General features: G+C 50.8%; 2 protein-coding genes across 5 annotated transcripts in view; one reads left to right on the plus strand and one right to left on the minus strand.

Moving 5' to 3' along the window:
• Positions 1-42: 42 nt before the first annotated feature.
• AP4B1 (adaptor related protein complex 4 subunit beta 1) lies at positions 43-10,822 on the minus strand. Of its 3 annotated transcripts, none has more exons than XM_034770622.1 (10): positions 10,654-10,822; positions 10,236-10,460; positions 8,211-8,341; positions 7,430-7,577; positions 6,173-6,669; positions 5,291-5,374; positions 4,236-4,339; positions 2,114-2,321; positions 1,380-1,664; positions 43-1,085 (listed from the first exon to the last, which is right to left on the minus strand). In XM_034770622.1, exons 1-10 carry the CDS (start codon positions 10,764-10,766, stop codon positions 658-660), a joined length of 2,223 nt encoding a protein of 740 aa, XP_034626513.1. In that variant the 5' UTR covers positions 10,767-10,822; the 3' UTR covers positions 43-657. The 3 variants fall into 3 exon arrangements, with proteins under 3 accessions (XP_034626513.1, XP_034626514.1, XP_034626515.1); XM_034770623.1 differs by having other exon boundaries at positions 8,211-8,325; positions 10,654-10,821; XM_034770624.1 differs by lacking the exons at positions 7,430-7,577; positions 8,211-8,341; positions 10,236-10,460; positions 10,654-10,822 and adding an exon at positions 6,782-6,893.
• A 129-nt stretch (positions 10,823-10,951) lies between these two features.
• The window catches only part of DCLRE1B (DNA cross-link repair 1B), a 15,343-nt gene continuing 14,929 nt past the window's right edge, over positions 10,952-11,365 (plus strand). Inside the window, exon 1 of one of the 2 annotated variants that reach the window (XM_034770625.1) lies at positions 10,952-11,109. The gene's annotated coding sequence lies outside the window, so the exon portion shown is untranslated. The remainder of the gene's footprint in view (positions 11,110-11,365) is intronic. The other variant, XM_034770628.1, reaches the window with a different exon arrangement.

Genomic DNA, 11,365 nt, shown 5'->3' on the forward strand with positions numbered 1-11,365 from the left:
CAGGAAGGGTTGGGAGTGGCCTATTAAAAGCAGCCAGTTGAGTTGAACTTCATAGACTTTATTTGGGGATTTTGAAGTTAATAAGCCCAGCCCCTAAGGAGCAGTGGTTGAACAGAGAGAAGCCTGCATGTAGTTTACGGCAGAGCCCTGAAAAGGAACACTAAGGGTCTGTCTCCACTGCATACTCCATATGGCAGCACGTCGAGTACATACACTGCATGCCCCTCTAGCACAGGTATAAACAACATTCCCAGTCCTCTCTAGAGAGATCTGACTCCAATATTAAATCTTTCTTTTATTCATGTAACTAGCACTGGAGTTGTTCCTGCCTCAGTGACCCCATCAGAAGCACCAGACTGATGATCCATCCCCCAGCCTTCAGAGTTGCGAGACCTTGATGGATTTTGAATCTTTCCCGTGCACCTGTTATAATGCAGTATGTGAAGAAACTAGCGACACTCGCACCATATGCTGCCCCTGGGCCACACACTATTCCCACTGGTACTAATGGCAGCTCTAAGGCAGATCGGGGCTGTTCAAGGCCCTTACAAACAGTTTAGAAGAAGAGCAATTTAACTTCAGTAACACCACGCTGAGCCATAGAAAAGATCTTCTCTGCACCCCGAGTGAGCCTGCTCCGAGCAGGGCTTAGAGGAATCAGGATTTCAGCCCTAGGACTGTCCCCATTACAGTTCTTAACACTGAGATAAAGTGTTGCAGCGCCTCAGTCCTCTCCTCGCTCTGCTTCACTGAAACCTGCATGTCGGAGTTCTCGGTCTCAAGCAGCAGTTCTGTTAGGAAGAGACAGCCAGATTCATCCTGGGCACTGAGATAGGCTTTCCATGGCTGGGCACCAGCTTTGCTCATAGCAATAGTCTGGATGTGGACAACCTGAAGCGCAGTCTGTATGGTGTCTGGGTGAGCAGCTCCATGCCAGGGCAGAGCCTGCTGGCAGTTCACATCCAGACTCAGCCAGGTCTTCTCAAACTGCTCTGCAGTCAGGTATGCCTTGGGGATTAAAGTCAAGCCAGTCGAGTCGGAATGAACCTGGAGAACTTCCTTATTCCCTTCTGAAATCAGTGACTCTGAAATCAAATATGAAACAGGGTGAGAAATGGCATTGGGAATGCTGCCCCCAGTATCACCAAGAGTGTCTGACAGACCTATCAGCAACACAAACCCAGGAAGTGTAATGCCTCCAATATTCCACCGGGGTGAGCAGACTGTGAACAGCCAAGTGTTAAGTGAAAGGCTGAGACCCCATAACAGCCTTTTGTACTCAAGGCTTCAGTGCTAAAACCTGGGATCCTCCCGGAGGGTCAAACATAGGAAGATTCATCAATGGAGGAAGGTATTTTTCTAGCTGAGCGTGCGACTACCTGTTCCTGCAGTCATCGGAGCAGCAAAGGGAAAGCCTCTGCAGCGCGGCTCCGTTGCCCAGTTAGCAGTGACAACTGCCCAGCGCGCTTTCCCATATATGGGCACCAACGTGTTAAACTCTGAAGCCCATTTGTTCACAGGTCGCTCTGCCTGATCCTCCAGGAGTCCCAGAGAGGGATCAGACTTGGGGCTGCACAGCACTTGCTTCGCTTCTTCCACGCCAGCTTGTAAGAGACGATAGTAGAACAGCCCCCGGTCCCGTACCACCATATCAGTCTCTTCCTCTGGAAAGATGAACACACACACGTTCACTCAGGGCATGCTAGCATTCATAGATCAGACCTCAATGGACAACCCTTCGCTGGTACATACCAACCAACACCTGGATCCTGCGTGCTGTCCATTTTCTCTACCACTTTGCAGAGCTAGGGGCCAAACAGCAGCAGGAATAGCAGCAGCAAGGTGGTAAACAGGAGCAAGGGAAAAGAGGCAGACAGGAAGAGGGCTAGATTCTGCATTTGCATCCACACAGGAGGATGTCAAAAACTTATTTTAAAACTAGTCCGGATCTTTGAGCCGAGGAGTTTCTGCCACAAAATTTTCCATCTGTCACTGCAGTGTGCGAGAGAGTCCCCAGCAGGGACACACCCACCTATGCAGTAATACAGCAGGTGCCCTGACATAAATTTAGCACAGGGCTGCGGGCATGAGAGTCTCAGCAAGACATACCCACCTATGCAGTAATAGAGCAGTCGCCCAAGTATGTCCTGGCATTCGGCAGGACAAAACAGGAAGAGTCGGACCAAAGCTGTCAGCAACTCCATCTTCACTGCTGGAAACGTCTCCGATCTCACATTCTCGACAAAGTCCTCCAAAACGTAGGGAGCATTGGGAACTCTCTCCCCATGCACTCCCAGGAGCCAGATCAGCGCTTGCTTGCCCTGGGGAGTCAAACACCACCACCGGATGCTCAGAGCCAAGCCACTCCACACTGCATTCCTAGTACAACCTGTGACCAAGGACCTTTGACACCAACTGGCAGAAGGCACAGGGGTACATACGAGTACAGGGATCCCCTGGGTTCACCAAAAGGGGTCATGTGGTGGCCATATTCATTGCAAGATGTATGTAAGGAAAGCGTGAGGAGTTATGTATACATGCTGAAAATTATGTTCTCTAGGTTTTGTAGGTAAAGGCAGGTCACTCAAAGATTCTGTGCCTTGAGACAAACTTCTCCAGACAGGAGATGGGAGACCTGGTGGACCATTGTGTGCCGTGGGTCTTACAACAGAAGTTTAACAACATACTAAATCAAATGCTGAAGAAGAGCTTGCGGAAACTTCAGAAGGAAATTAACAGGAACAGCTGGGGGAGAGGTAGAAACCTATTTTCAGGTAAAGATCAAAAGGTCTGGTCTGGAATATCTTGGGCTCTACAGAAACATCCTAGCATCCCTCAATCTCTGAAGACAAGTGGTCAGTAAGCTTGAGGTTATGAAAGGGGGCTCTCAGCCATCCTGGCTAAAAACACTGAGAAAAGGACTTGGACTAAGCGATCCTGTAGGAGACAGGGAACGTCTTGTGAGTTAAGTTTTGGCTCTAAAAGGCACATCATGTTATGATTTTCCTTTACATGTAACCATCTGTTTCTAATATTTTTATTTACGGTCACTTGAATCTCTGCTCTTTGATAAAGTTATTGTTTTCACTATAAATCTATCTAAGTGCTGCGTGTTAAGTGGAGTGGGGATCCGGAGTTGAACCTTGTGTAAGCTGGTGTGTACTGTTCTTCGGGAGAAGCAAAGCTGAGTTCTGAATGTTCAGTGGAACAGGAGCTGGGTAGTCCAGAAGCTTGGTACATGCCTATTGTTAACCTGTAGAGAGAGTGCGATGCCTGCGGACACCTGGATGGCAATGCTTGTATTACAGGGTCTGGTGCAGCAGGCACTGACAAGACTCCCTCACGCTAAGGGCAGGAATTAGCGAGGTGCCTCATAACCCTGGGTACCTCTGAGAAGAATCACACCACCACCGGAGCATCAGGTGAACTGGGAACCCCAGGCTGCAGCTCACCAGGATGGTGCTCAGCTCAGAACTGTTTATTGGAGAGAGGAGTATTCAAGACAAGAGTCTCCCAGTATTTAAATAGTAACATCAGCCAACACAGAAACACCCAGCACTTAATACCAGGCTTTCCCTCTCCAGAGCACTGGACCAGCACGAACCAACAACCTCACAACAGTCCTGTGAAGCAGGACTATTGTAATATCCTTTTACAGACCGGCGAACCACAGCAGAGAGGTGATGGGACATGCCCAGGCATCAGCATGATTCCATATCAGAGCTGGAATAGAATTCTAGAGTCCTAGCTCTCAGGCTAGTTCCCCAGACTACACTTCTATATGCCCTAAATACAGTGGTTATCTGGGGTTAAGGGAAGCGGTGGGATCTCCGTTGTCCTAGCCCAAAAGGGGCCATGTACAGACAACTTGGCTGACATCACTGTACTGAGGAGGGGCCTGCAAACAGTGCTGCTCTAAACTGCCAAGCAGCAGGTGCTCACAGATTTAAAGACCAGAGCTTCCCTGCACCCCATGGAGAAGTTTTTCTACAACCTAGGAGCTCTCATCATTCAGATGCTCTTGAGATTCAGCCTGAATTTGACTAGGAGAGATGGGACGTAACTGAACAAAGGCATAATCCCTCATCCCACCCCAAATGATTCCTCTCCCTCCTTGGTGCTCACACCCTTCAAATACTTGTTTGGCCACTCCAAGCAGAGCTGGCTCTGTTTATCAGAGTTCTACATGACAGGAGACGGATCGCCATTCGGCTAACTGCATGAAGCCTCCCTACCTCGCTGTCCTGCATGGCCTCCTCACAGCTGGGCAGAGCCTGGCACACAGCCTCGGTGCACTGGGGACAAAGCCACACCAGGTCCCGGAAAGCCTGCACCACAGCTGCAGTGGAACAGAATGCTCAGTATCTAACAGCAGCTTTTTAAAATCACCACCCCAAGAAAATAATTCACCATCGATTCGGAACGAGCCAGGTCAGTGCTGCACTCATTCATGCTATTTGGAGCACTTTTCTTCAAAGCCTCACACAGCACTGGGGTTGGCCATAGTAAATGTAAAACCTTTGCTCCCCCCCATCCAAAATAAAATGTTTAAATGGCAAAGATTGCTTCTTTGGCTGCATTGAAGCAATCTCCCCCAGCCATCCCCTGTCCTTGAGAAGGCAGTGACTGACTGTCTCATAGCAACAGTGTTTTAAGGTGAGTCTCATCAACACTCCGCAGCAACCGCTGCTAACTTATAAACTTGCATATACATTCTAAAAATTAATTCATTTGGTGACTGGAAAAAACTGCAATTTTGAAAGCCCATAAAAGGTGGAGAAAAATTATTCAAAAGAAGCGAGTGAAACAGTGATTGATGTTAAATCTGAAAGCAGCAGGAAAACCAGAGAGGAGAGTCAGTTACATCAGTGACTGAAATTACAAAAGGGGCAGAGACTAAAGCAGCCAGTGGGAAACAACTTCAAGGTCAGAACTTTCAATCAACTTGACCTTTATAAAAGAGCCATTAAAATATCTCAGTATGGTCCCTCACTCCCTGAGCTAGCAGGTTCAGTCCACATCACACGGTGGATGGAGCTGTGTCCAATCCCCGCTTAAGCACAAGGAAGGTAGCTAAGATAGGAGAAGTTATAAAGTCCACACAAGGAAGATGCCTACCAGGTTAGAAGCCACACCAAATGATTATCTTGTGGTCACCTGGACAGGGATTTCCTAAATCCCAGCCCAGAGCCACACAACTCTACCAAAGCTAGATGTCCTGGTAGCGAGGCCATTTCTTGAAAGCGTGAAGCAAGCAAACCCGAGAACTCAGCCAGCAGCAAATCCTTACCTGAAGTGATATGTTCTTGCTTCAGCCCTAGGAGCTCCGTTAGAATCCCCACACACTGCTCTGTGTACGTCCTGGCAATGCTGCCTGAGGAAGCACCAAGGGGATCAAGTCAAGCTTTGGTCAGAGAAACAGACAGGCGTGCCTATGCTATCCACCACAAAGTCATGTTAGAGTGATATTCTCCCTCGTCTGAAAACACTTGTTAGCCTGCTATTATGGCAGAGAAACAATCTACAGGTTGGTCCTGCTTTGAGCAGGGGGTTGGACTAGATGACCTCCTGAGGTCTCTTCCAACCTTAATCTTCTAGGATACCACTCACTACAGAGGAAAAAAAAAAATCCTGGGGAGAATGCTCTAGTTCCCTCAGCGCACACACAAATGAGAGAAAGTCTGGTACACCTAAGGGAAGAATCCATTCACAATTTAAAAACAGACATTTTAAATGCAATATTAGGGACCCCAAACAACCTTAACTCTGCCCCCATAGCACTACCCAGAAATTTAGGGCCCACCCATCCACCCCTCAGGTTCATTACGATTCCACGTTTTCATGCTTTAATAAGATGGGTGGGTGGGTAGGTAAAGTCACCTCATGTGCACATCAGTCCAGCCCAGGCTGCTAGGAGCCAATGGCTTGCTAGCAACTTAGCATTTCTGGGGCACCCGGCCCAGGCAGAGCAATTCAGAAATGCTCAGGACAGGCTCAGGAACGCCTTCATCTTTCTGGGGATCTGGCTCAGCCTGGGGTGCGGCACCAGGACGGCTCTGACACACACTGCTCTTTCGTCGCTGGCCTAGGCTTGTTTTGGTGGAGAAAGACCTATTTGAGAGATTTCAGAGACAACCCCCGGCTGTTTCTGAAGCAAAAGCAGAGCTCTTACCTATGGCGAAGATGGCCCCCTGGGCAAGCTCGACTGACACATCAGTGCAGTAACTCTTCAGCTCCTCCAGCACCTGCTGCACGTTCTCATCATTCACCAGTTCACACAACACTTCCATCTTCTGACATTTAATGTAATGGGGCTCCGAGTAGGAACAGAAAAACTTCTTGTAATGGCTGCTAAAGTGGCCAGGCAGGCTTCCCAGGATCTGGCGCACATGACACAGGGCAGCGAAGCAGAGCTCCCGGCTCTCGGAGGTGCAGGCCGCCAGCAGTGGCCCCTTCACTCTAACTAGTACATCTGTCTGTACCTGTGGGAAGTCCTTGGCCAACACCAGAAAGAGTTTGGTGGCTGCCATCACAACACTGGGGCTGGTGCTCTTGAGGGACCCATCTAGTAAGCTGAGGATGTCGAAGAGTTCTTCCTCACTGCGGGGTTTGTAGCGCAGCAGGAAGGCCAGCACCTCACTCTGTCCCCACTGGTCTAAGTCAGACATTCTGCCAAGAAAGCAGCACGGTAAACAGGTCACAAAAGATGCAGCACTACGCAGGGATCATTCCAGGGCAGAGCCTGCAGCTGTTGCACTTCGTATGGTTTCAGCATACCCACCAATTGCCAGGTTTGTACATGCGGATACCAGCGTTCTCTCTCTCAAGGGAACCAGTCAGTTCACATGCACGCTGAAGCTGAACTCTGTCTCAGTCACTCACACCTGCCCTCAAGCACTAAACCAGAGAGAAACACTGAGAAGGTGCATGGCTAGAGCAAGAGAAAGGATGCCACTCCCTTGACCGAACCAACCCAGACCTGTCTGAAGAGAAGCTGATTCCTTCAGACACTGGACACCATCCCTGCCACATTACACATATTGGGAGGTAGTGGGACAGACAGGCTAGAACAGCTGGTCCTACACTGATGTGCCCCAGCTGTTGTCAGGGAAGAAAGAACCTTTAGATAAGCCATGATACAACTTGTAATTTTAAATAAACGGATAGTTGGTCACAAACTTCTCCTGGAAACTGAGGTTGGTTCTGGGTATCACTGGGAAGGCCTCAGATTTCACATGTGACAGTGAGGTTAATCTGGCACTCTCCTATCTTTTTGGGGGGTGGGAGGGAACGACTGACAGCAATGGAATTTGTTTCCAAAGCCTCCTCTCAGCTCTGCCAGGAGCTGACACATCTGCTCTGCTGACATACAGAACATAGGGGGATCTCACTAGAGTGAAGCTTCCAGCTTCTCACACAGAGAACAGACCTTTTGAGAAGGTGATGGGCTATGGGCTTGTTGATGACAACTCCTCCTTCCCGCCTCAGAATCTCTTCTAGAGCCCTCAGACAATTCACCACTACAATGGGATCCTGGTCACGAAGCAAACTGTATAGCTCATTCACCATCACGCCATCTGCAGAGACACAAAGGCACTTAGATCATCGGAGACTCAGAGGCACGGCATCCATTCAGGCAAGACAGTCACTGTCCATGAGCAGCCTCAGGAATATGGGGACCATGACACAGTACCTGGGAGGAAGAATTGTTACCAGCAAACTACAAACACCCTTGACTTTCCAGTAACATTAGGGTATGGCATAGGTATTCTCTAAAGAGCCCTCTCTACACAAGATCACTGCACGTGTGGCAGTCAGGTGCTAGAGGAAGAGGCTCACACGTAGCACAGAAAATGAAGCAGGAAAGGAAGAGTCCCAGCCCCGTGAAGCAGCAGATATGAAAGGAGTATTCCTCTGTGGAAACTCACCCTGCCAGACCTGAAAATGCCCAAGAAGCAGATTCCATTAGGGATCTGCCGTATGTTCACAGGCTGCCCCCCTTCCCCTGCCTCCACTCCTGTGGGATCTAAAACCAACGCACAGCCCAGTGAATCCAGGCCAAACGGAGCCTTGACTCTAAAGAGCCGCATCTAAATGAGTTGTATGCATCTTATCTAGTAGAGAAGCATAATCTTCCTCTCCCCAATGAAAGCTCTAGGACAAAGTATGACCATGCCCCGCTTCCTCCAGTGCAAAATCTGACTACTTACCCACTTCGGTGTCACCTTGGAGTTTCTGCATCTTTGCACAGCCAAGAACAGCTACTCTCCTCACATAGGACGCCTTGTCTCGCAGACCATTCAGAACGGGCTGCTGGATGTACTCCTGTATGCCAGGCATCCTATGAATAAGTATGTATCATTCTGGATTCATTTAAAATCCCTCAAGATATCCTAGGGTGCTCCCCCATCTACAGCAACCACTTTTACAAACCAAGGGCTTTCCTTGCTGTTCTCTTTCAATAATCCCCCTACACGCAGGTAACCGTTTTCCATTCTGTGCACATCTCTTTTGCGTCTTTTAAAATAATTAAGCAGCATAAAGAAAACACTCAAGGCATGTGTGTCATTTCTGAAGTCCTGAGTCCCCATCCAGAATATTCAGCCACTGCTATTCAGATGAATACATTAGAAAGCCAGAAGGGATCACTGTGATCATCTAGTCTGACCCACTGCATAAAACAGGCCATAGAATGACCCTGATTTAATTTCTATTTGGCCCAGAGAATATCTAGAAAAACATCTGATCTTGATTTAAAAATTGCCAGTGGAGATTCCATCATAACTTTTGGTAAATTGTCCCAATTGTTAATTGCCCTCAATGTTAAGAATTTGCACCTTATTTCTAATTGAATTGGTCAATGTTCACCTTCCAAACACTGGATCTTATTATATCTTTGTGTGCTAAACTGAAGAGCCCATTACTAAATTTTGGTTTCCAGGGTAGGTATTTATAGTTTGTGATCAAGTCATCCCAATTCTTTAAACGAAATAAATTCAAGGACCTCAATGTAACACTCTAAGGCGATGTCTACACTATGCACCTTTTAGTGACACAGCCGTACTGCTAAAAGGCGCACAGCGTAGCCTCTGTTTGTCAGCAAGAGAGAGCTTTCCTGCCAACAAAAAACTTGCACCCCCCCACAAACGGCAGTAGCTTTGTTGGTAGAAGAGCTCTCCTGCCAGCAGCGCTTTTCATCAGCAAAACTTTTGTCCTTCAGGGTTGTTGGTTTTCAACGCTCCTGAATGACAAAAGTTTTATCGTTCACGGTCCAGTGTAGACAAAACCTAAGACAGTGGTTCTCAACCTATTTACCATTGTGGGCTGCATCCAATGCTACCTGTATGGCTCTGAGGATGTCACATGGGCTACAGCTCAAGTGCTGATTGGGCTCTAAGCAGCCCATAGGCTGCAAATAGAGAACCACTGCTCTTAGACAAGTTTTGAAAACCTTTAGTCATTTCTGTTACTGTTCCCTGAACCTTCGCCTATTTATCAGCATCCTTCTTGAATTGCCGAAGGCAAAAGCAGACACAGCATTCCAGTAGCAGTTGCACCAGACCAAATAGAGAGACTATAACCTCCCTTCTCCTACTTGAGTGTCCTCATTGCCTGAGCACCTAAGCCAGAGGTGGCCAACTTGTGGCTCCGGAGCCACATGCGGCTCTTCAGAGGTTAACCTGGCTCTTTACCTAGGCACTGATTCCGGGGCTGGAGCTATAGATGCTAACTTTCCAATGTGCTGGGGGGGTGCTCACTGCTCAACCCCCTGCTCTGCCCCCACTCCACCCCTTGCCCTGAGCCTGCCATGCTCTTGCTCCTTTACCCTTCCCCCCATAGCCTCCTGCACAAGTGAAACAGCTGACTGCAGTGGGAGGGGGAAGTAGATGCTGATTGTTGGGGGCTGCCAGCAGGTGCTAGGAAGCTGATGGGGGGGGGGCGCTACTGACTTATTACTGTGGCTCTTTGGCAATGTACATTGGTAAATTCTGGCTCCTTCTCAGGCTCAGGTTGGCCGCCGCTGGCCTAAACAGTCTATAATCATAATCTCCCACACCCCCAGCCGCTTTCTCAGGCAGGTGGAGATCACTAAAATGATGACTGCCAACAGACTGCATTCACCTAGGAAAGAGCAGCGTTCCCAAGAGCTAGGCCACAACACTGCACTTAGGTCCCCGCTGCTAAGACCATAGGAAGGGTCATGCGTCCACCTCCCAGCCAAGTCGCATCCATACCTGAGGCTGCACATGCTGCGGAGGGCGAGGCCTCTGACCATGGGGTTGGGGTCGGAGCAGTCTTTGCACAGGGTGTTGATGGCCAGCAGCGCCAGGTCGGGCTGCAGAGAGGCGTACGTGCACATGTACAAGTAGACCAGCTTCTTCTGCACGATGTCCCCCGTGGCACTGGCCTTCACCATCTCCATGAAAACCCCGGACACATCCACGCCCTGGGTCATGCGCCTGAAACCGCCGCACGAGCAGCAGAGAGAGCAAAGCCGAGCTCAGGGCAAGGGCAGGGGCTCGGGCTCTCCCCCCCTCCCGGGCCGCCGCCGCCAGCCCCGCCCCGCCCCGCCCCGCCAGTCCCAGGGGGGCGCCCCGGCTCCGCTCGGGCCCGCCGCAGCCCGCCGCGGGGCAGCGCGTGCACGGGCCGTACCGGATCACGCGCAGCAGCACGTTGCGGTAGCGCAGCCGGTCGGCCTGCACGTGGCGGTTGGACAGGGCTCGGCGCAGCTCCGCCACGGCATCGTCCGCGCCCCAGTACGGCATCCCCGCTGGCGTTCTGTTGTTCCGCCAGGCACCGCCCCCTCCCCCGGCTCTTCCGGATCGGCACAGGAAGTCCCGCCCCAATCCGACCGGACGAGCGGTAACAGCGCTCACTCCGCACGCGCACTGCATCGCTACCCAGAGCGCGCCGCCGTCGCACCACGCCTGCGCAGCATGTCCAACGTCCTCGGAGAGCAACGGCCCCGCCCACCAGAGCAAAAGGACGCATGCGCCTAATCGGCCCGACGACCGTGATGCGCTTCGCGCTTGCGCAGTGCCGCTCGCGGACGCTGCCACTCAAGTCATCGGCGGGAACGGGACGTTTGAGAAGAATCTAGTAGAGCGGGTGAGGCCGGTCTTGGATCCGGATCCACCCCCGGCCCTGCCGGTGCCCCCCACACCCTACCCGTTATTCCCGACCCGCAGCCCCCTCCGCCCTGCCCGGGCCCCTCACTCCGGATCCACCTGCCCTGCTCCTGCCCCTCACTCCCGAACGGCAGCCCCTTCACCTGCCCCTTCACTGCCAGTGCCCTTCGCTCCCCTTCCGCCCCTCCCCCCCGCACTGCCAGTGCTGCTTGCTCCCCTTCCGCCCCTCCCCCCCC

This window comes from Trachemys scripta, chromosome 4 (genome assembly GCF_013100865.1).
Source record: "Trachemys scripta elegans isolate TJP31775 chromosome 4, CAS_Tse_1.0, whole genome shotgun sequence".
In the NCBI taxonomy this organism is placed as follows: domain Eukaryota; kingdom Metazoa; phylum Chordata; order Testudines; family Emydidae; genus Trachemys; species Trachemys scripta.

Coding starts and splice junctions, on each gene's coding strand:
- AP4B1 (XM_034770622.1), bottom strand. CDS start 10,766: ATGCCGTACTGGGGCGCGGACGATGCCGTGGCGGAGCTGCGCCGAGCC. Junction 8,342..10,235: donor CGCAGCATGTGCAGCCTCAG/GTATGGATGCGA, acceptor ACTTATTCATAG/GATGCCTGGCATACAGGAGT. Junction 1,086..1,379: donor TCCGATGACTGCAGGAACAG/GTAGTCGCACGC, acceptor ATTTGATTTCAG/AGTCACTGATTTCAGAAGGG.